We start from the raw sequence: 27,920 nt of genomic DNA, 5'->3' as shown, positions 1-27,920 counted from the left end.
GGGGCTGGGCAGGAGCTCAGCAGGACACAGAGTCAGGCCAGCTGACTGGAAAGGACCAAAGGGGTATTCCAGGGCACAGGAAATGCTGTTCAGCAGGAAAACCTGGAGGGGATTTTCTGCCAAGAGGCCATGGCTGACAGACTGGCTGGGCACCGGTCTGCTGGTGGGAGTGGTGGCTTCTCCAGCCCTTGCTTCCTTTTCTTCCTTTCCTCCCCTCCTGGAATTGCCTTCACCTCGCCCCATGGAGCAGGGGGGTTGTTTCTTGCTTTTGCCCTCCTGGTTGTCTCCGCCTTCCTGCCGGGAGGGGCTGGGTGAGTGAGTGGGGGGAGGTTGAGCTGGGGTCACCCCAGGAGACCAGCACACAGCCAGGAGGGTGGGATGTGCTGGGGAGGTCACTGCTGCCTGAGTAGGCTAAGAGTAGGCCAATGCTTTGTGCAGGAGGTTGGGAGATGCTCCCGTGCATCTCATGGGTGAGCAGGTAGCAAAGAGGTGGACCCGTGTGGTCAGGTCCCTGGTGCCTGAGCAGCTGAAAGGCAGCAGGGAGAGACATGGCTTGGGTCTGTGCTTGAGATGTCGCTCTTGGCTGAGCAGCTGACAGGCCAGGAGCAGGTAGATGGCTTGTGCAGGTGCTTGTGAGGTGATGGCCCCGAGTGCCTGAAGGTCAAGTGCAGGGCTAATGGGCAGACACCAACCTGAGAGGTCCCTCCCAGCGGAAGACTGGACAGGCCAGAGCAGCCCCACGGCTGTGTCACTGGTGCCCGAGCAGCTGCTGGGACAAGAGTAAGAACCTGTCTGGTGTGGGTCCTGGCGAGGTCACTTGTGACCGAGGTGCTGACGGGCAGGATGAGGCCAAGGGGCTGTGAAAGGGCCTGTGACGTCAGGGCTGCCCCGGCTTCTGATGGGCCAGGAGGAGGCACGTGGTGGTGTGTGAACTTGTGACGTCATCACTGTCACTGTCCCCCAGGAGCTGGCAGGGTGGCAGCCCCAGGCTGTGAGGTCACTGTCACTGTCCCCCTGAGCTGGCAGGGTGGCAGCCCCAGGCTGTGAGGTCACTGTCACTGTCCCCCTGAGCTGGCAGGGTGGCAGCCCCAGGCTGTGAGGTCACATCTCCAGTGCCACCCGTGGCCGTGGGGCTCGGTGCCCAGCAGCCATATCCATCTGAGGGCCGTGGTGGGGCTGGAGCTGCCTGGCCCGTGTCCGGAGGCCGCAGGAGCAGCCCCTGCAGCCCTGCTGGAGCAGTCGGGGGGTGGTTTGGGGGCACCCAGGGACCTGCCCGTGCTCGGCTCCAGGAGGAAACCACAGATTTCCGGCCCCGGTGCTGCGGGGGGAAAGCACGTGGGCTGTGGGTTGTGCACCTGCAGGCTCCAGCTCTCGCTGTGCCTGCGGGGAATAACGGCCCTGGGGTGCCAGGAGAGGCAGGGACACCTCTGAGCCTCTGGCTCTGCTGCCAGGGCAGGGCCGTGTTCCAGCTCTGGCTCCTGCAGGGACCCAGCGTGGTGTTGCGATGAGTCCAGCAGGAGCAAGGCCGAGTCACAACACGACAACCAATATGGTCTTACATATCGTTCCACTTTATTGCCAGTTTGTCTGCTACTTACATACTCTAAGTTGCTGTCCATGCGGCTGTGCATGTGGACAGACACCTCATTTAATAGCCTCGGTGTAACTGTTCACGCGGCAGGTTCATTTTGCTGTTGGTTGTGACTACACGTGTTACAGGCACTGCTTGTTACATTCTGCAGTTTTCACATCCGTCCTCGGGTGCCTAATCAGGATACGCTCCCTCATTCTCCCAAGGCTAAAGATAATGTTGTTGCAAACAAGATCAATTGCTCGTTTCAGACTTTGCTGTTACAGCAAGGATTGTCAGGCCCTCCCAGGCTCCCAAAATCATGACCCTGCTGTATCAAAAGTTCCTCCACAGCGTGGGGCTGTGGGGAGGGCCGGGCCAGCCAGCACTCCTGGATGGAGCTCTTGCCCTGGCCAGGGCCCTTTCCCAGCTGCTGCTCCAGCACAGCAGGGGCTGGAGCAGGGGCAGGGGCTGTTCCCTCCGCATCCTGACCCCGAGCCCACTGCAGCCCCAGCCCCACAGTGCCCATGGCTCGGGGGCAGCTGGACACGCACAGCTTTGCTCCTTGGCTGAGCCCAGGGCAGGAGATGCTCAGGGCTCCCAGTGCCCAGAGAAGGGCTGGAGGGCTGACAGACCCACTGCCCCTGCACAGCCAGCTCGTCCCGTGACGATCCCCCACTGCAGCCACCACGGCGCCCGCAGCGGGACGTCCGTGTCCCTCATATATGGTCATGAAGGAGGCTGGAGAAGTTGATTGGAGGGCTGGGCTGTGCCGGAGGGGAGATGGCTCCCCATCAAGACATCTCCTAAGGTGCTGCTGCTTTGATTGGCTCCTGCTGCAGCTGCTTGGCATCTGCAGAGATATCTCCCGTCCCGTCGCCCTCGTCCCCTGAGTCCCCGGGAGCCGTGGCGGGGAGTGGAACACAGCAGGGCCGTGCCAGCAGGGCAGGAGGCTCTGGATGAGAAGAAGGGACTCCTGTCTCCTCAGGTGCTGTGGCTGCTCCTCTGGCTGCAGCTCTGCAGGGGTAAGTGCTGCCTCCTTTCTCCCACAGCCCAGGGCCCATGGGTAGCAGCAGGGCCATGGGGATCCCTTTGGGAATGGGGTGTCTTTCCAGGCAACACTGAGACAAGGGTCAGAAGGTGCTCAGATCCATGGAACTTTCCCTGTGGCCATCTGGCTGGGAGAGAAGATCTCAATTTCCAGGGCTCCAGCACTTAGGGCACCCGGTGCCTGGCTGGATTTATGGACCTGCCCTTCCGTGGGACCCTTTGGGGATCCTCTGCACCCTCGTCTTGTGCCTCTGGAGCTGATGGTGGCCCAGCTGGAGACAGTGGTACTCAGTGATCCCCAGGGGACAGCCCACCTCTGGGGTGGCCTGGAAGGATGTGTGCTGGTTCCTGCCCTCAGGTTCTGCAGTACCATGACCCCAGGAGGGCTGATTGTGCCCCACACAGACCAGGGTGTCTGCATGCACAGACAGGAGAGCAACCTCCTTCCTGGGGGCCCTGGCACTGACAGGAGTGGGGACATGGGTGAGGGGCTCTTCGGGATGGTCTCGGTGCCCCCTGGGGACATGGAAAGCCCAGGGTGGTGTGTTTGGGTGGGCAGGGGGAGCTGCCTGGGGACATGGGGCTGTTTGGGGGTGCTGGGCTGGGAAGGAGCTGGTGCCCTGTGCAGGGAGGGGGGCACAGTGTGTGGCTGGGCATGGGCAGGGGGGTTGCTGGAGTAGGAAGAGGTGCCAAGGGCTGTGCCCTGGTGAACAGCCCAGAAGGGCTGGAGTTGGGCACTCCAGCCCTGCACAGCCCGTGGGGAGAGGAGTGATCCCAACACTGCCCCAGGGACAGCCCCAAGGGGAAGAGGCTCCCAGCCTGGTGGCTGTGACTGGGCCTGGGCAGGGCTGAGCCTTAGCCCTGCAGTCTGGGGCTCAGTGCTCTCCTGACCAGCCCCACGTTGGTGTCTGAAGGGGCTGCAGAGCTGAGGCTGGAGGACGGCGGCGGGCGCTGTGCTGGGAGAGTGGAGGTGAAACTCCAGGGGCAGTGGGGGACCATGTGTGGTGACATCTGGGACATGGAAGATGCTGCAGTGGTCTGTAAGCAGCTGGGCTGTGGGTCTGCTGTTGGAGCTCATAGACACGGACACTTTGGGGCAGGATCTGGCCCCATCTGGATGGCTGCTGTTGGGTGTGTGGGCACCGAGTCTGCCCTGTCTGACTGTGCACGTGAAGAATGGATTAAACAGTACTGTGATCATGGTGACGATGCTGGAGTGACGTGTTCAGGTAAGGGGCCAGCCTGTTCCCCACCTCTGGACTGGGACAGGGACAGGACCTGGCTGTGACTTCAGAGAGCAACCAGCAGGTGCCAGAGCAGGGGCCACTGTGGCTGGTCACACTGCCAAGCTGGGGCTGGCGTTGCTGGTGTCCCTGGTCCCTGAGGAAAGACCATCAGGAGCCCACCCTGTGAATCCACCCACTGCCAGGCCTCAAGGTGACTCAGCCCACCTTCAGTCGTTGCCTGGGGCTGGAAGATTCATCCCTCTTCATGCCCCTTCATGTCCATTGGTGCCCTCCTTTCTCCTCCCTCTCAGCCAGGACCCATCTGGCAGTGCCAGGGGCAGGTCCCACCATGCCAGGGGCACCCAGAGCTGCTCAGGAGCCACCCACAGCCCCAGGGAAGGGCACAAGATGGCCAGGGACATTGGGTGGTGCCTGCTGGCAGACAAGGGTTCCTTGGCCTAAGCAGAGGGGCTGCTCAGAGGGGCGGGCACTGGCCTTGGGCAGAGGACAGGGTGGCAGGTGGCACCTCCTTCTTCTCTCAGGGTCACCCCATGAGAACCATCCCCTGGGGACACAGCCCCTGGCAGGCAATGCCAACCTGCAGCCCTGCCTGTCCTGCCTGCCCTGTGCCTCAGGGGCTCTGCCAGCACCTGCCTGTCCTGCCTGCCCATGCCCTGGGAGCTGGGGTCAGCCCAGGGCTGCTCCTCTGCCTGCTCTCCTGCTGCTGCCTGGCACTGCCCAGCACCTGCCCACCAGGCATCTTGCCCTGACCCTGGCTGAGGGCCCCTCCTTGGGCAGGGGCTGGAGCTGGGGCAGGGACAGCCTCCCCAAGCCTTTGCCCTGGGACATGGCTCGTCCAACAGCAGTGCCCAATGGCCCCAGGCCCCCAGCAAGGGGTTAAAACTGGAAGAGGGGAGATTTAGGTTGGACATTAGGAGGAAATTCTTCAGTGTGAGGGTGGGGAGGCACTGGCACTGGGTGCCCAGGGTGGTTGTGGCTGGAGGTGCTGAAGGGCAGGTTGGATGAGGCTTGGAGCCCCTGGTCTGGTGGGAGGTGTCCCTGCCCATGCAGGGGGTGGGATCTAGATGGTCTCTAAGGTCCCTTCCAGCTCAGATCATCCCATGACACTGATTTCTGGCGGTTCCAAGGGGTTCCTCAGGCAGGCCCTGAGCCCCGTGGGCAGAGCAGGCTGCAGCAGCCAGCAGTGCCTGGGCCCCTCTCCTGGGGCCAACGTGCTCTGGGTGCTGCAGGGCCTGGGGCCAGTGCCAGGCAGCCCTGGGGCCCCGGGTGGCAGCAGCAGTTTCCCTGGTGCCTGCAGCTGGGGCTGGGAGAGAAGCAAGGCCAGGGCTGTTGTGCTGGTGCCTGGGAAGGGGGTGTTTGTGCCATCAGCACCCGCGGGGAGCTGTGGGGGTGCTTGTGGGGCTGTTGGCCTGCAGCGCTTTGGAGATGAGGTGGGACGTGGCCGTGTCACTGCCACAGGGCTCTGGGAACTCGCAGGGGTCTCTGGTCTCCCCAGGGTTTGTCCAGCTGGTCGGAGGGGACAGCCCCTGCTCAGGACGTGTGGAGATCCGTGTCGGGAACTAGCGGAGCAGTGTCTGTGACTCAGCCTTTGGTCCCAAAGCTGCTGCCGTGGTCTGCAAGGAGCTGCAGTGTGGTGCAGCTCTGTCCCTGCCCGGGGCAGCTGCCTTCAGAGAAGCTGTGGGAGAGAGAGCTGCAGTGTGTGGGGAACGAATCCCATCTCATCTCCTGCCCCAGGGGATCCCCCAGGGACCAGCCCTGCAGCCACAGGAACGCCGCTGGTGTCACCTGTACTCAGACACAAAGGGTCCTGCTGGGGGCAGGGGAGCAGGGCAGGGACAGTGCCAGGCCAGAGCTGGTCATATTCATTTCTATCTGCATCAGTGTTTTACCTGCCCCAAAGTTCCTCACTTCTTTGTTATTCTCTGTTAAGGGCTCTGTCTCAGCTCAGTGGGCTCAGTGGACCTCTCCACACCCTCCCACCGGGAAAGGACAGGATGGCTTCCTGAGACCACTCTCTGCTTGAGATCATTCATTTGCTTCTCTGAGCAGTTCATGTGGTGAACGCCCCTCACAGGGGATCTGCTGACTGCTGGACGGGATCCTGGGGAGCAACCAACCCCGACTGAAACCGTCCCGTGCCTGCAAAATACTCAGGACACGTGAAATAAAGAGAGGTGAACTGAATGAGGACTCATGGATGGGAGGACAAGGCTCAGGAAAGGTAAGGGCTTTAAAAGGGAAAGTGGAACAAGTATGTTTGTGTGTGTTCTTGTTGAGACTCTGAGTGCTCAGGAAGATAAGGAGAAGTACCTCAAAGAGGGGAAAACAAGGGTAAGAGAGAGGAAGGTGCTGAACTGAGCCCGATGCTGCGTCCTCCTCTATTGAGGTCCTTGTTGTGTGTGTGAGGGAGGGACTTTCCCTATATTGGGGATAAAAGCTGCAGGAAAAGAGAAGACAAGACAGACAGTTCAGGGCTTTGTCCTCTTGTCCATGACAGTTGCCTCAGCCACCGAGGCCCAGGAGGTGTCACAGAACGTTCCTACACTTGTCATTGCTCACCCCCCCAGTGTCCCCAGGAAGAGCCCTGAGCCCTGTGAGAGGGACAGGATCTGCCTTCCCAGGGCCTGGGCTCAGGGCTTGGCCTTTCTGCTCCATCCAACAAAGCAAAGGGTTTCTCAGCAGGACAGGCACCTGCCCAGGGCCTTTGCCTCCCTGCACTCATGGCCTCCCATGATCTGCTCTAACGAGGCCCTGGGAAGGCTCTGTCAGGCTCAGTGGGACCCATTAATGCTTTAAGGTACCTCTTTTTTTCCTTCTCACTTTGACTTCACAAGCAGTTTGTTCATTCTTCTCTCAATATCTGAGGTTCATATAATTCACAAGCTTTTGTTGTTGTTGCTGTTGCAGTTTTGTAGAGGCCCTTCAATTATCTGCTCTAACGAGTCCCTGGGGAGGCTCTCAGAGGGGCCAATCAAGACTTCAAGGTACTTTCAGTTTTGCTTCTGGCTTCTTGAGCCTTTCATTCATCTCTCAGCACTTGAGGTTCATGGACTCAGCACCAAAGACACCCTGGGGCTCATTAAAATACACAGAGCCCTAAAAAGCTCTGGCTCTTCCTGTCATTATCGTCACATCTTCAAGACTTGTGCAGCTAATTGGAGTGTTTCCACACTGTAGTTAAAGAGGAACGTTTCATACTGTGCCCAATGAAACTGGTTTGGTTTTCTTTATTTTAAAAGTTCTCTTCTATGACTTCTCAGCTTAGAGGGGAGAGCAACATTCTCCAAGTGATATTGAACCCTGGTGTCTTCTCTGAAGGTCTGGACAGCTGAGAGGTGCAGCCCCTTGAGGTCTGACACTGTGTGGAGACCTTTGCTCCTCACCTCCCCAGCCTCCCCACTTCTGACATTGGCCACCTGGGGTTTTCATCCCTGCTCCTTGCATCAGAATGCTCCAATGATCTCTGCAGCTGGATGTTCAGCTCCTCTGCACCACCTCCCACCTGCTCTCCTGTGGGAAGTGGCTGCACAGACACAGCAGGGGTTTCCTCTTGGCAAGGGAAGACATTTCAAGCATGTCCATTTTCACAAGCAATAAACCACAGGGTCCCCATGTGCTAAGTACAAGCTGCCTGTGATGGGGCTGCCTCTCTGCAAGGGAGAATCTGATCAGAAATGGTTTAGAGGGACAGGCAGAAAAATGAGAGTTGTGATGGTAATTAAAGAGGTGGCTAAAGAGACAATCAGGCTCCTGAAAGACAGGTGAGCTTCTAACACCCTGCTGCTCCAAGCAGAGGCCTAGGTGAGACATATCTGAATGAACAAAGGAGAAAGCAGGAGAGGAAAGGAAACAGCATTTGCCTGGACAGCCTGCACCTGAGAAGATGACTGCAGCAATGGTCATTGTGTCACCACCAGCAGGCAAACCTGTATTTTCCAGCTCTGCACTTGGTTGCTCCTCGCCCCTTCTCGGGGCAGCTGGGAGGTGTTGCACAGTTTTCCTACAGCTGATGTTGCTCATCTTCCCACCCCCCCAGGAAGAGTCCTGACCCACAGGTGATGGGTGGGATCTGCACCCCCCTGCCTGGGGCTCAGAGTTTGGCCTCACTGCTTCATTAGAAAAGAAAAGCTAAAATAAAAGAATAAATCTTGGCATCAGAGGCCCTTGCAGAGGGTCACAGCCTCCAATGATCTGCTCTAACGAGTCCCCGGGAGGCTTTGTTAGTCCTGTCCCTCACTGAGACTCATTAGTGCTTCAAGGCACCTTGGGTTTGGTGATGACTTTGACTTCTTGCTGGTTTTTTTTTCAACCCCCCATCAGTGCCTGAGGCTCATGGACTCAGTCCCAACTCCACCATGGGGCTCATGACAATGCTGACCAGCCATGTCTCCCCCTGTAACGTTTCTCAGGTCTTTAGGACTTGTGCAGCTAGTTACCCAAGTCATAGACGCTTCCTGACAACATTTCTCAAGCTGCTGTTTCAGGGTGTAATTCATTTGCTGCACTTGACCGCTGCACTGCAGTCGGTAAGGGGTGTGGTATTCCCAGACTATGGAAAAAGCTTTGCTCAGCTGTTTCACAATTCCAGCCAGAAAGTGAGGCCCGTTACCTGATGGCATCCCCAAAGATACACCAAATCACAGGTTCTGTTAGCATCATTTTAACTGTCTGTCTTGCCTTGTTGGTGAGACGAGGAAAGCTTTAGGCCAGCCCGTAAAAGTATCGACTGAAACCAAAATAAACCCATCGATACCCCCCCTTTTCTAGGAAGTTCACTGGCATCTATTTGCCAGTGATCTCCAGGAGAGTTTCCCCCTTGGTCACCCCCAAACAGCAGTTTATTCCTAGCATCTGGGTTGTTTCTATGGCAGATTTCACACTTTCTGTGATGGGCCAGACAAGACCTGTCACGGCTCTTCTCATCACCACTTTCTGAACGCGTTCCGCTACCTTCTCTGTTCCCCAACGTCCCTTCTTACCTTCTCTTAGCAATTCCCCTCACCAAAGAGAACGGGTGGGCGTAACAGCCCACCCCTTTGCCCGCTCGTTGCCCTGTAGCTTAGCTATCAGCTTGCTATCTTTTCCATCATCCTTTGGTGGTACATCTGGCAAAACAATTTCCTTCTCAGGAGTCAGGGCTAGGGCGCCTTTTTCTGCAGCCTGCTTTGCAGCTTTCTCTGCCACTTGGTGACCCAGTTCAGGCACGGTGCTCCTTGTTTGGTGCACCTTACAAGGCATTGTGGGGAACAGTCCATCTTCTCTGCCCCACAGAAGACTAAACAAAATGCCTTTCAAGCCAGCAAAGCAAGAGTGGCCTCTTTTAGCTGATTCAGCCAAGGACAGACTGGAACAGGCCCCTTGCTCTAGCAGGTAAGTCCACAGCAAGAAAAGAACATAAGGGTTTTGATAACTGACAGAAAAAAGAGACAACAGGTTAAAGATGCCTCTGACAGAGCATGTCCCTGGCCAGTGCTAATTGGCTAATTTGAACAGAGGTACTTTACTTGAACAGTGATTTCTTATCTATAAGAGAGGGCTGGAAATGTCCTGGGACAGAGAGGGGCTGAGGGAGTTGAGGCCTGAGCTTGATCCACGGCCACAGGCTCCGACACACAGCAGTGCATGCGGGAAGGCCTTGGAAGGGAGAGGGGAGGAGATTCTGCTCACAATGGCACCTGTTCCCTGTGTCCCAGGGCTGGACTGCCCCTCCAGCTGCCTGCTGCAGGGACACCTGCCACTGCTGCTCCTTCCTCTCTTTCCAGGAGGGCTCAAGGACACTGTGCAAGCTGTTCCTTCTCTCATTCCCCGGGAAAATACATTCCCTTGCAGGGAGTCCAGGCATCCCTGCTTCCAGCCAGTGTAACCCCTTCTGGCAGCAGGGCCTTCTTGCCCTCCATGCCAGGTCATTCGTGGGTTGCCGACGGTGAGGGAAGCAAGCAGTTCAGAATCAATGTGATTGATAAAGCAAGCTTCGATTTATTGAATACACAGTGTTACTTTTATACCCTTTTCCAAACCTACATGTAGTGAATTCATTGGATAGTAACCACGCATAGTGAATTCATTGGATAGTAACTACTTGTAGTGATTTCACTGGACGGCAACTACTTGCAGTGATTTTACTGGATAATAACACACATCTGAGTTCCAGGGTTCTTCCTTGTTTTCTATCATTCTACTTCTCTACCTTGTCCTTGAGTTAGTTTAAGCTAACAGAGATTGTTTATACTTGTGTTAGGCTAAAAAAAGAGATTGCTTGTACAGCTGCTGTTTGTGCCACACTCTCAAGGCCTCTCGAGGAGATAGCAGGGGCCCATGGCCCTGCTGCTCAAGCCATTCTGCAACAGTGGGTCACAAACGGCAACTGCTCGGCCAAGACACGAGTGCTGGGAAATGCCCAACACAGGAGGGCCTGTCTTGGAGGAAGGAGGCACAAGCCTGTGGGGACAAACTCTTTATTGCAAGCATGACGGTGTCAAGTCCATGTTTGCTGCCCAGTGGAGCTGCCCAGGGGTTCCACACCTCTCCTGCCACATGCCAACCCAGCACATGGTCCCAGCCCCCCCAGCTCACACACTTTTCTGACAAGTGCTGCCTGGGCTGGCCATGAAGAAGCTCAAGGCAGCAGCCCCCTGCGCCGTGCTCCTGCCTGGGCAGGGGGCTTCGGAGCCGCCGGAGGGACAGGCTGCCTGGAAAACCCAGGGCACATGGAGAGGAGGCTGGTCTCAGTGTCCCGTCTCTCCTGCCGGTTCCATGGGGTGGGTGCTCTTGGAACAGGCCTTCCTGAAGGCTCTTTGGGGGTTGGTGGAGGCCCAGGCTGACAGATCCGCTTTAATGTGTACTCAACAATCCATCTTGCCATGGTCCTGAGAGGCGAACCCTGGTCCGAGGCTGCTGCTGGCTTTGGCTGCCTTCCTCCCTCAGACTTTGCCTCTGCTGCTCCAGGAATCTCCGGGAGAAAGGCTCTGGCCTGGCCAGTCCGTGCTGCAGGGCGCTGCTGAACCCTGCTGACAGCACTTGGGAGGCTCTCCCTGGCATCCCTGGGCCTCAGCTGCGAGACATGGGCAGCGCCTGCACTTGGCTGTTGGCGTAACACAGGCAGCTTGACTCCCTTGCTTGCTTCCCGGCCTTGCTCTTCAGATGCCCTGGGGAATCCTCTTCCTTCTTGCCTGGAGAAAGGCACCTGGGATGGCTGCACCTGTCTGCTGAAGAGACTTCCTCTGGGAAGCTCCAGGATTTCACAGTAGGTGACGCAGCTCGAGTCCCATTCCAGCTGAGAAGCTAAAAAGGAGTCCAAGGCGCAGCAAACGTTCTCAACAACTTCCCTGGTGAGTGTGTCAAGGGAAGCCTGGGAAGATGCTCTGTCTGAAGCTGCTGGTTCAGCTTGCCCCCATTTGCCTTCCTTGGATTTTCCTGCCTGGGTGCCTCCTCTGGCAACCGGCTGCTCCTTCTGCCTGGCTCCTGGGAACATGCTGGATGCCAAATACTTCCCCAGGCTGTCCAACACTGTGGCTACAAGCTCTCTGGCCACCCCACCAATTGCCTGCCGCCCATCTGCATGAGAAGTCTGTGAAGGTTCTGCTCCTCCTGCCCTGCCACACAGCCCCCACCTGATGGCCACAGCAGCCCTCCTTAAAACGTAGCCAAGCAGGTTCCAAGGAGCCTTCACCCTCTCCAACACGTCCCACACCACAGCCTTGGCCATCTCTTCAAGCTGGGCCTCTCTTGGCCTTTGCTGTTCAAAGGCAGCTCTGGACGTGCTGGCAGCAACCAGGTCTGGCTTCTTGGAGTCAGCATCACGACTGACCCCCCTGGGCAGCTCAGCACCTTCCTGTCCCAGCTGAGGTTGGCCCTTGTCCAAAGCTCCTTTCCCTCTTCTGCACCGCTCTGGTTTCTGGGAGCTCTTGCTGCTCTTGGGTGCAGGGGGGCAAGATGGCTTCTCAGGCTTCAGCTCTTTCTTTACCAGGCGAGAAGTGTTGGCAGATATCGGCGCCTTGGGGGCAGCCTTCCCCTGGGCCAGGTGTTGCTGAAGCCTTTCCTGCAAGGTGACAGCAGGTTGTGGCTCCCTGGGGCCTGCCCAGGCGCTCCGGGCCCTGCGTGCCGAGGCTCCAGGCGCAGCCCGGCCAGCGCTCTGCTGCAGCCAGGCCACGGGGCAGAAGAGAAGGGCTTCCCGCAGGACTGGCCTGCTTGCCCAGCACCTTCCTGCCCGCTGTGCCCAGCCCAGACTCCCTCCCCGAGACGCAGCCGGTGCAGCCCCAGCCCTCAGCCCCGTGCCGCTGGCAGCTGCTGCCAACACCCCGCTTTGCCCACCTCCCCTTGCCGGGACATCTTCTCTGCCTCCTGCTTAGCGTGGTCAGGTACTGCCTGTACTCATTGAACTGCTTCAGAGTGCAGACCACCTGTGGGGAGACAAGGGGAGAATCACCCCAGCCCTGCCAAGCCAGCCACGCAGGCTGCCTTCCCGACACAGCCCCGACCCAGCGGGAGGCAGGGAGGGAGGCAGGAGCTGCTCCTCCACACACACTCCCTCCCTCTGCACTCGGGAACCCTCTGGATCAGCCCCACGGCCTCCAAACCTACTTTTGCCATCGCGGGTGACAAATCCCTCCCTCTTCAGCCTCTGCAGGTTGTCTTTGCGGCTGTGGTCCCCCTGCAGATGGGGGTCACGCAGGCTGTTGTGCTCCGTGCCCAACCGCCGGCTGTAGGGATCTCCCAGATCGAAATAGCTGGGGGGCTGGTGAAGCTGGAAGAGAGACATTCCAGAGTGTGAAGGGGCAGCGAGAGCAGCAGGGAGCAGCGCAGCAGGGAGCCAGGAGCTCCCCTCCACTGCCCAGCCCTGCCCCACTGAAGGGCTGCAGCTCCCGCTGCAGAGCAGCTGCCCACAAGGACTCCTCTGAGGAGACCCGCTCACAGAAAAGAGCTTTTCCACCCCTTGCTGCTTCCTTCACCTTTTCCCCAGCGTTGCCCTGTGGAACACAGCCCTGGAGCTGGGCAGCACAGGGACCTTGACCCCGAGGGGCAGCTCCAGCAGCTCCGGGTCCATCAGCCCAGCAGCTCCTTGTCCTGCTGCTGCCTTCTGTGCCCGGCCGAGGAAGAGAGAGACACTCGAGGCGTCAGCTCCTCAGCCTCCTGCCCGGCAGGGGCAGGACAGGGCAGGTCCCACAGCAGCCCCCGCCACCTCCCAGGCTCCCCGGCTGAGCCCTCTCCCTCCCTGCTCACCTCTCTCCTCTGTCCTGCTCCGCTCGCTGGGTCACCCTTGGGGACACCAGCGCGTCTTCCTGGACAAGGCTCCCTGGCTCCCTCCGGAGCTCTGGCACAGCTGCCCCCCCGCGCCAGCTGCCGGGTGCCCAGAGCCACCATCTCCTGCGGCCGCCCCCGCCCGGCTCCCCCGCTCCCCCCAGCCCCCCCACAGGCCCCACGTCCCCCGGCCGCCCCTTCCCCTCCCGCCGCCGCTTCGCGCCCTCCCCGCGGCCGCCGCTCCCGGGCCCGGAGCAGAACCCGCCGGAGGAGCTTCGGCGAGCGCTGATTGGCCAGAGGCGCTGAGGGGAGCGGCTCGCCCATTGGCTGGAGGGCGGCGGGGGGCGGGACGCCCGAGGGGCTCCCGAGCGGGGCCGCAGCGCGCGCTCAGTCCTGGGGGGAGGGGCTGGGGGGCGGGGGGTGCTGCGGGGTGAGCGGGGGGGGGGAGGGGCGGGGCGGGCCGGGGGGGGGAGAGGGAGGGGGTGAGGTTGGGGGGAGTGAAAGGGAGAGAGGATGGGGGGAGTGAAAGGGGGAAAGGGGGGAGTGAAAGGGGAGAGGGGAGTGAGAGTGAGAGTGAGTTGCAGGTGGGTTTGTGCTGCAGTTGATGTGGCTCAGCAGGGAGAGCTACAGCCTGGCTGGCCAAGAGCTTCTCTTCATTCAAATCAAACCCCAAAGCCAGGTGTCTCCATTTGGGATGAGATGTTTAGATGTTATCACATTTTAGTGTGGATTTAAAGCTTGGTTTAGAAGTTTACTATGAGGATAATATTGTCTATTCTGTGTTTAGTTCTAGGTTGTGCAGGATGAAGTATTCTCGGAAGACCTTGACTGAGGTAATGGGTCATTATGTCAGGGGTGTTTGTAAAGGAAAAGGTGAGTGCTCCCAGCTCTTAGAAATCATGGCTTGAAAACGGTCAACTGCCCATGCTCAGCACAGGGTTTTTCTGCTCAGTTTCCAGTTTAGCCTTGACAGTGAAAACTTCCTGCTCACCAAATATTGTGCAGCGTGTTTTGCAGTTGCCTGAAGAAGAAGCCAGGGCAAGGAAAAGCGCCCCATTTCCTGCAGACTTGGCTGAGGCTGAAGGCATCTTTCACTAGAGTTAGTCCTCCGTCACAAACATGAAAGAAGCCCTGGGACAGATTTTTCTAGACTTAGAAGTTTAATATGACAATAATATTAATTGTCTATTCTCTGTTTAATTGAAGGTCTGGCAGGAACCGGGATTCTTCAGTCATTTCTGAAGAAGGAAGGGACGCCTCTCCAGCAGGACGCCTCTGCGGCGGGACGCCTCTCCGGGATCAGCAGCTGCCCCAGGGCTGTGTCCCCCTCCCTGGCCCTTACTGCCCCCCGGGGTGACAAGCCCTGCAGAGCCCTGGCACGTGGCAGGGGGTCTGTGTGCCCCGGGAGCCACAGCCTGGGCTTGGGCACCCCTGGATCTGCCCCTTCCCAGCCCAGGGATTTCCCTTCAGTTCATCCTTGAGGGTTCATTTCTCACCTCTCTTGAGTTTCTCTCACTGTGAATTTAAATTCTAATCAGAGAAAGTCTCTTTTTTAACAGTCATGTTACACAAATGCAGTTTTAAAAGTGATAACAGAAATGCAATTATAAAATGACAAAAGGTTTTTTTTAATGCTGTTAATGTTTAATTGTGTATTAAGGCGCTTAAACAAAAGAGTGTAAAAAGTGATGGTGCATGAGTGCAGTTATACAACATATAAATAACAAAATGTAGCATAATGAAATATAACAGTAACAAAACATACACAATAGAAGTATAGTTTAAAAAAATACAATAGTATTTTAAGGCACTTAAAAAGCAAAAGAGTGTAAAAAGTGATGGTGCACAAGTGCAATTATACAACATATAACATCAATAATAAAATGTAGCATAATGAAATATAATAACAAAACATGTACAGTAACAATATAACTTGAACAAAAACCGCAACATGGGTGTTAAATAGAGACTTTTCTTCTGATTACAATTAAAATTCACAGTGAGAGAAACTCAAGAGAGGTGAGAAATGGATGAACTGAAGGAAAATCCCTGTGCTGGAAAGGGGCAGATCCAGGGGTGCCCAGGCCCAGGCTGTGGCTCCCAGGGCACACAGACCCCCTGCCACGTGCCAGGGCTCGGCAGGGCTTGTCACCCTGGGGGGCAGGGAGGGCCAGGGAGGGGCACACAGCCCTGGGGCACCTGCTGATCCCAGAGAGGTGTCCTGCTGGACAGGTGTCCTGCTGGAGAGATGTCGTAGCACAGAATGTCAGGGGCGTTTGTAAGGGAAAAGATGTGTGCTCCCAGCTCTTGGAAACCACGGCTTGAAAGCTGTCAACTGCCCAGGCTCAGCACAGGGTTTTTCTGCTCAGTTTCCAGATCAGCCTCAACGGTGAAAACTTCCTGCTTGCCAAATATTGTGCAGCGTGTTTTGCAGTTGCCTGAAGAAGAAGCCAGGGCAAAGAAAAGTGCCCCATTTCCTGCAGACAGGTACGCTTGGCTGAGGCTGAAGGCATCTTTCACTAGAGTTAGTCCTCAGTCACAAACATGAAAGGAGCCCTGGGACAGATTTCTCTAGACTCCAGCCATCACTTCTCCTCCCATGACCATGGTTGCTTTCAGCACCAGCCCATGACAGACACACTCTCTGCTGTTTGCTCTTGATTTTGCTGTCTCTCAGTCATGGCTGGTGTTTGTAGCTCATGCGGTGCAGCCTGTTCTGAGTCAAGAGAGAAGAATCAGTGACAAAAGAGTGTTCAGGCAAACATCAAGGAGTCAAAGGCTTGTATCACACAGCATCGAACCTGCTCTGATCTGAGGCCAGATGTCCCCAGAGCAGGTGCCCCTGCTCCATGGTTGTTCCTCCAGAGTCCCCGCTTGGCAGGGACCGGTGCTAGTTTGGAGCAGGCAGCCCCCGAAACACTTTCCTTCTGTTCCTGGATGCTTTTAATCAGCTGGATGCTCCAGCTCCAGGGCTCTTTCCACAGGTGTGAGTGCACACAAAGCTGTTGCGTTGCATCCGTGAACGTTTTGAGCTGACAAGCAAATGTGGGAAAAATGTGTTTGTTCCCAGCCCTTTCCTTGTGATGTTTCCTTGGGAGTTCTTGAATCTCTTTCTGGATTGTAGCCTCTCCAGTTGTCCCTCATGTTTTTCCAGGGACCTATTTGCCCCTGTCTTCTGCCAAAGTAACACCAGGAATCTTGTCTCTTTTCTCCCCAGCCTCTGCTGGACTTGAAACTGCCCATCCTGGAGCTTCTTCCAATGGAGTTGCATTCTACAAATATGGATGCTGTGAAGAGCCATGGACCTCTCTCCTGAGGCAGCCTTGCCACAAGGGACCATCACCCCCTGCTCCTGTGATCATCAAGATCTGTTCTGTATATACCTGTATTAAGTTTCTAGATCTGTTCCTCCCCCGATGTGTGACTCCCCTTTCCCTGTTGCAGTAAACCTGTTCCAGTTTGAATTTCCAGCCTTTCAGTCTCTCTTCCTTTTTCTCCTTTTCTCTTCTCTCAGGAGGGTGACAGAGAGCAGTTCTGTCCTCTGGCTTGTGGTTCACCCTGACCACTAACCCAGGACAGAGGGGATAGTGTTTTCATGCTGGGGAGCACTCCCCTTTGTTTTTATCCACACAGGCTGTGCTGACTTCAGCAGCCCCACATCTGAGCTCGTCTGACTGCACTTTTCTAGACGTCTGGGTCTGCCTGATCCACAAATACACCGACAGCCAATGATGCTTTGTTAGTATTTCGAAGGCTCATCCCTCCATATTTTAACAAAGCTTGTTTTAGTCTTCAACAGGAATCACTGGGGTGATCACCTGGCTTCTGTTTACATTCCTGTACTTTTTCCTTGTGAGCTCTAATTGCATTTATCAAATCTCTAACCATTGCTTGGCAATGGTTTCTCTCTGTTTGCTGATTGGGATCCCAACTGGGATCTGCCTGAGTCCAGTCAGTCTGATTTCCTCCTGCCTGCTAGGATGGATTTCACATTCTTTTCCAGGGGTTCCAGGTGATGGGTGTATACATCTAGGTCCCAGGTGACTGGAGGGTGGCTAATGTGACCCCATCTACAGGAAGGGCCAGAAGGAGGATCTTGGGAACTCTAGGCCTGTCATCCTGATCTCAGGATGACCAGGGAAGATCACGGAGAGGCTCATCCTGGGGAGCTCTCATGGCAAGTGCAGGGCAGGCAGGAGATCAGGGCCAGCCAGAGAGCCTTAATGATGGGCACTCAAGTCCAGACCCTTGACCTGTAACTCTAGACCCTTAAGCCTACAGCCTAAACCCTAGACCCTTAACCCTAGATACTAAACCCTTGTCCCTGGGCACTTAACTCCAGGCCGTAGACCTAAAAATCTAGACCCTAAGCCTCCAGTCAAAAGCCTAGACACCAAACCATAGACACTAGACCCTTGACCCTGCTTAATTAACTCCAGACCCTTAATTCCACAGCATACACCCTAGACAGTGCAACATACATACTAGACCGTAGACACTGGACCCTAGACCCTAGAGCCTTAATCTTGGGCACTTAACTCCAGACCCTACACCCTTAAGCTTACAGCCTAAACCTTAGACACTAGACCCGAGACCCTTAAACCTAGATCCTAAACATAGACCCTAGAGCGTTAACGATGGGCACTCAAGTCCAGACCCTCGACCTGTAACTCTAGACCCTTAAGCCTACAGCCTAAACCCTAGAAACTGGACCCTAGACCACAGACACTGGACCCTAGACTCTGGTCTCTAGACGCTTCATCCTGGGCACTTAATTCCAGACCCTAGACCCGTAACTCTAGACCCTTAAGCCTACAGCCTAAACCTTAGAAACCAGACCCTTAACTTAGGTACTAAACCCTAGATACCAATACCAGACCCTAGAGCCTTGTCCCTGGGCACTTAATTCCAGACCCTAGACCCGTAACTCCAGACCCTTAAGCCTACAGCCTAGACCCTTAATCCTAGATACTAAACCCTAGACCCTAAACCTTTGTCCCTGGGCACTTAACTCCAGCCCGTAGACCTAAAAATCTAGACCCCAAGCCTCCAGTCAAAAGCCTAGACACTAGACCCTAGACCCTTGACCCTGCTTAATTAACTTCAGACCCTTAATTCCACAGCATACACCCTAGACAGTGCAACATACATACTAGACCGTAGACACTGGACTCTAGATGCTAGAGTCTTAATCTTGGGCACTTAATTCCAGACCCTAAACCCATAACTCTAAACCCTTAAGCCTACAGCCTAAACCCTAGAAACTGGACCCTAGACCACAGACACTGGACCCTCGACTTTGGTCCCTAGACTCTTAATCCTGGGCACTGAACTCCAGACACTAGACCTGTAGTTCTAGATCCTTAAGCCTACAGCCTAAAACCTAGGCAACAGTCTGTAGACACTAGACCCTAGATACTAAACCTTAGACACTTAACCATGGGCTCTTAACTCCAGACCCTACACCCTTAAGCTTACAGCCTAGACCCTAGACAATGGATCGTAGATACTAAACCCTAGACCCCTGACACAGGGAGTTTAACGCTAGACCCTAGACCCGTATCTATAGACCCTTAAGTCTACAGCCTAAACCCTAGAAACTGGACCCTAGACCACAGACACTGGACCCTCGACTCTGCTGCCTAGACCCTTAATCCTGCGCACTGAACTCCAAACCCTAGACCTGTACTTCTAGACTCTTAAGCCTACAGCCTAAAACCTAGACAGGAGTCCGTAGACACTAGACCCTAGATACTAAACCTGAGACACTTGACCCTGGGCACTTAACTCCAGACCCTAGACCCTTAACTATAGACCCTTAAGCCTACAGCCTAAACCCTAGAAACTGGACCCTAGACACTGGACCCTGGACCACAGAAACTGGACTTTAGGCTCTAGTCTCTAGACCTTTAATCCTGGGCCCTGAACTCCAAACCCTAGACATGTAATTCTAGATCCTTAAGCCTACAACATAAAACCTGCATACTAGACACTAGACATTGAACCCTAGACCTTTAACTCTAGATACTAAACCCTAGAGCCTTAACCCAAGACCTTTTTCTCTTGACGTTTTACATAAGAAGCTTAACCCTAGACTCTAAACGCTTGGTCCTTATTCATAGACCGTAGACCTTCAAATCTTTACCCTAGATCCTTGACGCTGGACGCTTCATTCCAGACCATAGACCCTTAATCCAAGATGCTAACCTCTAGATCCTTAAGCCTACAGACTAAATCCTAGCACTAGACTACAGACACTGGAATGTAGACCCTTACAACATGATACAAAACCCCAGACCCTCGAGACTTAACCCAAGACCTTTTACTCTAGATGTTTTTCACTAGAAGCTTAACCCTAGACTCTAAATGCTTGGTCCTTATTCCTAGACCGTAGACCTTCAAAACTTTACCCTAGATCCTTGATGCTGGACGCTCCATTACAGACCATAGACCCTTAACCCTAGATGATAAAGTCTAGGTACTTAAGCCTACAGCCTAAAACCTATCCACTACACCACAGACACGACCCTAGACCCTTACAACATGATGCTAACCCCTAGACCCTAGAGCCTTAACCCTAGACTTTTACGCTTGACATTTTACACTAGAAGCTTAACCCTTGACTCTAAACACTTAGCCCTTATTCCTACACCATAGATATTAGACCATTTACCCTAGAGCCTTGACCCTCTACCCTGGACACTGAACTCCAGACCCTAGATGCTAAACTCTAGACCCTTAAGCCTACAGCCTAAATGCCAGCCCCTTAGACACTTGACCCTAGACCCTTGCTGCTAGATAGTAAAACCTAGACCCTTAACTCTAGACCGTTTTTGCTAGACCTTTTGCACTAGAAGCTTAATCCTACACTCTAAATTCTGGCCCTTATTCCTAGATCGTAGACCTTAGAATCTTTACACTAGATCCTTGAACCGGGACGCTTAATTCCAGACTATAGACCCTCAATCCTAGATGATAAACTCTAGATCCTAATCCTGCAGCCTAAACGCTAGACACTAGACCATAGACACTTGACCCTAGACCCTTACCACTACATACTAAACCCTAGACCCTTGAACTTGGCTGCTTAATTCCAGACTATATACCCTTAATCCTAGATGCTAAAGTCTAGATCCTTAACCCTACAGACTAAACCCTAGACACTTCACCCTAGACCCTTAACTCTAGATACTAAATCCTAGACCCTAGAGCCTTAATCCTAGACCTTTTACTCTAGACATTTCACACTACAAGCTTAACCCTACACTCTAAACTCTTGGTCCTTATTCCTATACCATACACCTTAGAATCTTTATCCTAGACCCTTGACCCTGGATGCTTAACTCTAGACCATAGACACTTAACCCTAGACATTAAACTCGAGACCCTTAAGCCTACATGCTAAACCCTAGGCACTAGACCCTAGACACTGGACCCTAAACCATTACCCCTAGATACTAAGCCCTAGAACCTAGAGCCTGAACCATAGACCTTTTACTCTAGATGTTTTTCACTAGAAGCTTAACCCTAGACTCTAAATTCTTGGTCCCTATTCATAGACCATAGACCTTCAAATCTTTACCGTAGATCTTTGACGCAGGATGTTTCATTCCAGATCATAGACCCTTAATCCTAGATGATAAAGTCTAGATACTTAAGTCTACAGCTTAAAGCCTAGCCACTAGACCACAGACACTTCACCCAACACCTTAGAGCCTTAACCCTAGACCTTTTACACTAGACATTTTACACTAGAAGCTTAACCCTTGACTCTAAACACTTAGCCCTTATTCCTACACCATAGACCTTAGACTGTTTAACATAGACCCTTGACCCTGGCTGCTTAATTCCAGACCATAGACCCTCAATCCTAGACGCTAAAGTCTAGATCCTTAAGACTACAGACTAAACTCTAGCCACTAGACCCAAGACACTGGACCCTAGACCCTATAACCCTAAATACTAAACCCTAGACCCTAGAGACTTAATCCTAGACTTTTAATCTAGTAGTTTTATACTAGAAGCTGAACCTTAGACTCTAAACAGTTGGCCCTTATTCCTACCCATAGACATTAGACTCTTACCTGATACTTAGTCACAATTGATGGCTTCTTTCTTCTTCAAGGATCCTTGTATTTCTTCCCTAAAACTACTGATAAGCTCACACAAAAGGCTTTTACAACTCATTAGCAGTAGGCCCAAATGAAAGATTTGCAACCTACAAGCAGTTAACTATTTGAAGTCAGAGTTCAGTTAATGCTCTGTTTCAGTCCGTCAATTCGGCAGAGGTGGGAGCTCTGCAGGACCAACAGCCCTTTCCTGCCTGGGGAGCCCAGTGGCTGCAGGGGTGAACCCTGTGGCAAGGTGGGCTGGAGAGGACACGTTGCCAGGCAAGCCCATGACCACACAAAGGGCACTTGTGGTGGCACCTGGCCAGTGCTTGGGACCCACCACAGCAAGTTGGACTGAGTTGGCCTTTGGGTGAACTCGGCTCCTTCCTTTGCTACTTGCACGCCTGCTTTGTTCTGACCATGGATTGTTTCCTGCTCACTTCTCACTTTCCCTCCTCTTCCCAAGGTAATTCTGATTGGACTTCCAGGACAGATCATGGAGTAAGTTGATCCGGGCTAAAAGTGTAGGCTGGACTAAACTTTCCAAGTTGCAGGCTGAGCTCTTAAACCTTTCTAGGCTGACCAGAGAGGTTTCCTGGGTTGAAACAGAGAAAGTTCACCTGACAATCTAAGCACTGTTCAGTCAGTATTCTTTATTCATGGCACCAGACACACAGGGGATAGCTCCTCCAAAATGTGCGCACCTTACAGGGTAAGGTGAGAGATACATACACAGCTGATACCTAATTATGTGTAATATTTCTAAGAAGCAGTTTACATATTCATTAGTTTCCTGAGAAATCATTTACGTAAGTGTCAGCCCATTATTGCTTGAGTGTTAAGTCCATTGGGGTCTCTTGGGGGTCATTTACTTCATCCTTGAGTCTTCCTCACGGGAACCTTTGGCTGAGTTAACTTACAAGCAGTTAACTATTTGAAGTCAAGAGTTTGGTTAACGCTCTGTTTCAGGATAGAGCTCCTCTTGGCTAATCCTTCTGGCCATATCCAGGCTGAGTAAGTGGGGGGTGGCAGTGCAGTGTCAGGTGGTGGGCTCAGCCCAGAGAGACAAGAAGCCCACCTTGACCTATGCAGAAGGAAGGGAGGCAGAGAATTCGACTTTTAAAATATGCTGGTTTGCAACCAAATAGTCTCATGTCTCACCAAATGTCACTTCACTGCAGTCACTGGGAATGGCTGCACCACAAAGTATCCTCTTTCCCCCAGAGGAGATTAGCATGGATTGGCAGCAGAGACAGGGAGCTGGAGCAGGACTGCACAACCTGGGCAACACATGCTTCCTGAATGCCGTCCTGCAGTGCCTGACATACACCCCGCCTCTGGCCAACTACTTGCTCTCTGGGGAGCACAGCCAGTCCTGTGAGTGCTTGTGGGAACATTTCCTAGTGCCTGGCTTGTTGTCAGCTTGCGAGGAGTGGAGACTTTTCTTAGAACTTCACAGCCTTCATTAGGTTTCCCATTGCTGTGGCTGTTGGGCTGAGCTGAGAAGCTTCCCTCCCTCTTCAGGTGGCCAGCAAGGTTTCTGCATGATGTGTATCATGGAAGCGCATGTGAAGAAGGTCCTGCATTCTTCAGGCAGCGCCATTGAGCCTTGGGAAGTCATCAGTGTTCTCCCACGTAAGTCGTTTCAGGTGCTTTGAGATGTTTTCTCCCATTCTTGTAGGAGAAAACTACTCACTCCTTCTTCCTTAGGCTTAGGAGACCATTTCAGGCTGGGCAGGCAGGGAGATGCCCACGAGTTCTTATGCTGCATTGTCACTGCCATGCAGAGAGCTTGTCTGAGCGGAAGCACCAAGTAGGCACAAGGAAACGTCCCTTTCCATGTTCCACAGCCCTTTGGACTCCTTGAGGTGCTCCCATCAGGGAAATCCTGTGCCCAGGGCTTTCAGGCACAACATTTCCAGCATTTCTTTCCAGCTTGGACGTCTCTTCTCAAGCATCTACCATCATCCATCAAATATTTGAGGGTGTCCTGAGATCCAGAGGTATTTTGCCACAACTATTGCTCTCCTTGGAATTGTCTGTGCCCTCCTACCTGCCTGTGATAAGCAGCTGATGGTGTGACTGGCATAGGAGGTATGAGGAGCAGAAACCAGCAAAGGCAACTTCCCCTGAGCATTTTGATTTGCCTTCCAGTCACGTGCTTGAGCTGCAATGTGTTTTATGATGACCACAAGCCCTTCCTGGATGTCCTTCTGGATATACAAGTAAGAGGGTTGGTCACTGTGCTTCAGGATGTCCCAGTGTCCCTGTAGCTTCCCAGAAGAAACACAGTTGTCTTCAAAACATAACCTGGGAGCATCAGAGAGCTTGGTGGTGGGTGCGAAGTGGCATGGCCTGTGTCCTGCTGTGGAGGCCATGGCAGGGATCTCCCTGCAGGTGCTCCTTTGAGCTGGACAAGGACACTTGATCCTCTCTTCATCCTTGATGTCCTCCCATCCTTCTTCCCTTTGCGCTCCCTCAGCACCCATCTGGCTCCCAGGCTGGTGGGTTGTGCTGGTTTCATTCTTGGTGACCCTGCCCAGTACCAGGATCTGAACCAAGTGGTGTCACAGGGAGGGAGCTCTGGGAAAGGAGGAAAATGTTTGGCACAATGTCCTCTCCTGGAAACTGCTTGTGGGGTCACGGTGGGTCTTGCTCAGTCTCATTTACCTGAGCTGTCTGGTCACCTGCTGAGAAGTGGATTCCATGGATATACTGGATATATATCCATATTCCATGGATATACAGCCACATGATCTAGGAGACAGGGAGGGGATGCAGAATGACATCATCACAATTAAAGAGGAAGTGGCCAGAGACCTACTACACACACAAGTCTATGAGACTGGGTGGGTTACATCAAGGGTGCTGAGTTGGCAGATGGGATCGCCAAGGCACTTTCCATTACTTACCTGAAGTCCTGGCTAACTGGGGAGGTCCCAATGGACTGGAGGGCAGCAAATGTAATACCCATCTACACGAAAGGCAGAAAGGAGGATCTGGGAAACTATAGACCTGTGAGTCTGATTTTGGTACCAGGGAAGGACATGGAGCAGATCATCTTGACTGTCATTAGAAGGATAGAGGACAACCCAGGGATCAGGCCCAGTCAGCATGGGTTTACGAAAGGCAGGTCCTGTCTGAAGAAGCTGATCTCCTTTTATAATCTGATGACCCGACTATTGGATCAGGGAAAGGCTGTGGATATTTTCCATCTGGACCTCCAAAAAGCATTTGACACTGTTCCCCATAGAACTCTCATAAAAAAACAGGCAGCTTATGGCCTGGATGAGCAAACGATCTGTTGGACCAAGCACTGGCTGGACGGTTGGGCCCAGAGAGTGGTGGTCACTGGAGTCCAATCCAGCTGGGGCTGGTCACAAGTGGTGTTCCTCAGGGCTCAGTGTTGGGACCATTTCTGTTTAACATCTTTATTGATGATCTCAATAAGGACATAGAGTATATTATCAGTAAGTTTGGGATGACACCAAGCTAGGCAGGAGTGTTGATCTGCTTGAGGATAGGGAAGCTCTACAGAGAGACCTGGATAGATTGGATCGTTAGGCTAATGTCAATGGTCTGGGCTTCAACAAGGTCAAGTGCTGGGCCCTGCACTTGGGCCACAGCAAGCCCAGGCAACACTCCAAGCTTGGGGAAGTGTGGCTGGAAAGTGTCTGGCAGAAATGGACCTAAGGGTTCTAATTGACACACAGCTGAATATGAGCCAGCAGTGTGCCCAGGTGACCAAGAAAGCCAATGGCATCCTGGCTTGTATTAGAAACAGCAGAAGTAGAGAGGCAATTGTCCTCCTAGCACTGGTGAGGCCACACCTGGAGTATTGTGTCCAATTTTGGGTACCTCAATTCAAGAGAGATATCAAGGTGCTGGAGCAAGTACAGAGGAGGGCAATAAAGCTGGTGAAGGGCCTAGATAACAAATCTTCTGAAGAACACTTGAAGGAGCTGGGAATGTTTAGTTCGAGAAAGAGGAGGCTGAGGGGAGACCTGATCAATCTGAGGTCTACCTGAAAGGTCATTGTAGAGAGGTTGGTGCTGGTCTCTTTTCACAGGTAATTAATGACAGTACAAGAGAGAACGGCTTCAAGCTGCAACAGGGGAGATTTAGACTGGACATTAGGAAAAAAAAAATTCACAGAAAGAATGGATAAACACTGGAATAGGCTTCCCAGGGAGGTGGTTGAGTCACCATCCCTGGATGTGTTTAAGGGTAGTTTGGATGTTGTGTTGGTGGATATGGTTTAGGGGAAAACCTTGTTAGGGAACATGGTTGGACTTGGTGATCCCAAGGGTCTTTTCCAACCTGAATAGTTCTGTGATTCTATATGATTCTATAAGTGGTTGGGTGAGAGCATTTCCCTCAGCTCAGCACTGTCCTCTCTCCCTCCTCCAGGCAGCCACGTCAGTCACTGAAGCTCTGGAGAACTTTGTGAAGGCTGAGCAGCTGGATGGTGAAAACTGCCTGAAGTGCAGCCAGTACGTGTGGACATGTTCATACTAGATCTGCGTCAAGGTTCTGCAGGTCATCGAGCAGAGCTGAGCTCTTCCCATCGGTTTCACACACAATAACGAGGCACAGCCTTCTTTTAAGAGAGCCTCATGCATCTGAGTAGTCTTCAAACAACCTCGGGATGTGTGAGACATGAAAGCTTGCCTGGATTTCTGGGGAAAAAATGTCAAGGGTCCATTTCAGCACCTGGCTCTGTGCTTGGCTTCCAGCTGTGACAAGATGGTTGCTGCCTCTCAGAGGTTCACAGTCCATTGCCCACCCAAGGTTCTCACCTTGTGCCTGAAGAGGTGTGGAGATTCCCATGGTGGGAAGATCAGCAAGGTGTGTACACAACTGGAGTGCAGCTGTCCCTTCCTGGAGCAGATTTCACAAAGCAGAATGCCCTCTCACAGGCTGTTCATGTTAAGTTGTTCCTGTACCCTTCTGGGGAGAGGAGACTTCCCATGGGAGGACCAGCGTGGACTCATGTCGGACAGAGCTGCTTGGGCTGAGAAGGGTGTCCTGACACCCAAACTGGGACTTGTTGCTTTAGGGAAAACCAGGGGTTCATGAAGCCCAAATATGTATTTCTACATCTCTGGGCCCTGCTGTTGGCAGGCTGTTGCACATGGCATTTCAGGATCATTTCTGAGCCCTCTTGGTCTCTCCGCAGGTTGTGGAGTATCCTGAGTACCTGGATCTTTGGCCTTACATTTCTCAGACAGCTGGAGAACCCCTCCTCTACTCACTGTACGCTGTGCTGGTGCACAGGGGGGAGAGCTGTGATGCAGGGCACTATTTCTGCTATGTCAAGGTAAAGAGCAACTTCTCCCCTAAGAAGGGAAAACTGTATCATGGGATGACAAACTTTCCCAGCACTGTTCCTGCCAGCCAAGGTTTGGGGGAAGAAGATCTCCTGAGGGGGCTGGATTGCATCTGTTTTGATGTCCTCTTGGTTCAGTAGTTTTCTGCCCGTGTTTTTGTGGAGAAACCATGCAGTTCATCTCCCAAGACCGATGCTTCTCTTTGCAGACCAGCAATGGGCTGTGGCACAAGATGGATGATTCGTTGGTGACACGTTGTGACCTCCAGACCGTTCTTGGGCAGCAGGCCTATTTGCTGTTTTATGTCAGGTGAGAACCAGTATTAACATGTATTGAATGTATTTAATACACTTACATGTATTAAAACCTTAAAAAGTTTTCGTTTTATGGTGGCACCAGTTTCACCCCAGGCCAACTAGTTTTCTCCTTTCATGGTCTACCATCTCCAACAGTTTCTCACTTGCTGCAGTGGTGAGTTGCACCTTGGCCCAGGGTTGATGAAGACAAAAGTGCAGTGCTTGAGAGCTTCTGTAAGCAATGAGACTGCAGACACCACCAAAAAATACCTGCCCACCTCAGAGGTCTCAAGAAATCTCTAAAGGCACAAGTAAGGAGCATCTTAGAAGCTGCTCCAATCGGTTTGGCTTGGTTTGGATCCCAGTGAGATCCATGTGTTCAGAGAAGACCTGAACAAGTCCTCAAGTTCTCTTAGGCTGTAGGTGAGGGCTTTGATGGATGATGTGAAGACAGTGCAGAAAAGAGAGGGGATTTCTTTTGTGCTTTCTATTCTGACAGCATCTGGGGAGCTACAGGCCCTGTGAGAGTCCCCTTTGGTGACTCCACACCCAGCAATGGGAGAAGTGGACATAAACATCTTGTGCTTCCTGGTGCTGGGAGATTGTCTGACTGGGGGGAACAGTCATAACTGTGAGATGCCAGAAACTGGACAGATGTGAAGAGAGCACCAGATGGAGGGGAAGCAGCAGGGGTCTCCCAGGGAGGTCTTGGGGCCATGCCAGGCCATGTGAACACAGGGCTCTGGGACAAGCGGGAGGATACAGCAGGGTCTTGAGGGGACATAAGGGCAGGTGGGGCCTCGGGGTAGCCCAAGAGGCATTTACCTTCAGATGTCCCTCCCTCCACACTTTCCTCTGTTCTGCAGGACAGCAAAGAGGAGCCCTAGGCTGGCCTGGCAGGACGTGGAGGCTTCCCAGGAAAGCAGCTCTGACCCGGAGCCCTACAAGGTGACCTTGGTCCAGCCACTGCAGCTCAGTGAGTGAGGGACCTCCAGGGCTGGAGAGGGGCCAGGCCAGTGAGCAGGACCAGCTGGATGCCAAGGTCCTGTCTCCTTGGTGCACTGGCCACAGGGGTCCCA

The 27,920-nt window shown here is 53.5% G+C and overlaps 2 protein-coding genes across 2 annotated transcripts; both read left to right on the top strand.

The window, feature by feature from the left end:
* Positions 1 to 2,498: 2,498 nt before the first annotated feature.
* On the top strand, positions 2,499 to 5,448 carry LOC127394983 (antigen WC1.1-like). The gene is made up of 3 exons (XM_051641345.1): positions 2,499 to 2,595; positions 3,535 to 3,849; positions 5,363 to 5,448. Exons 2-3 carry the CDS (start codon positions 3,618 to 3,620, stop codon positions 5,428 to 5,430), a joined length of 300 nt encoding a protein of 99 aa, XP_051497305.1. The 5' UTR covers positions 2,499 to 2,595; positions 3,535 to 3,617; the 3' UTR covers positions 5,431 to 5,448.
* Positions 5,449 to 22,405: 16,957 nt separating this feature from the next.
* Positions 22,406 to 26,858, top strand: LOC127394971 (ubiquitin carboxyl-terminal hydrolase 42-like). Its single transcript, XM_051641325.1, has 9 exons — positions 22,406 to 22,592; positions 22,740 to 22,850; positions 22,926 to 23,028; positions 23,151 to 23,218; positions 23,370 to 23,440; positions 25,626 to 25,708; positions 25,952 to 26,063; positions 26,395 to 26,535; positions 26,754 to 26,858. Exons 1-9 carry the CDS (start codon positions 22,406 to 22,408, stop codon positions 26,856 to 26,858), a joined length of 981 nt encoding a protein of 326 aa, XP_051497285.1.
* Positions 26,859 to 27,920: the final 1,062 nt, after the last annotated feature.

This window comes from Apus apus, chromosome 27 (genome assembly GCF_020740795.1).
Source record: "Apus apus isolate bApuApu2 chromosome 27, bApuApu2.pri.cur, whole genome shotgun sequence".
Taxonomy (NCBI): domain Eukaryota; kingdom Metazoa; phylum Chordata; class Aves; order Apodiformes; family Apodidae; genus Apus; species Apus apus.
Note: the sequence above shows the minus strand (reverse complement) of the source record. Positions and strands in the feature narration are given on the sequence as shown.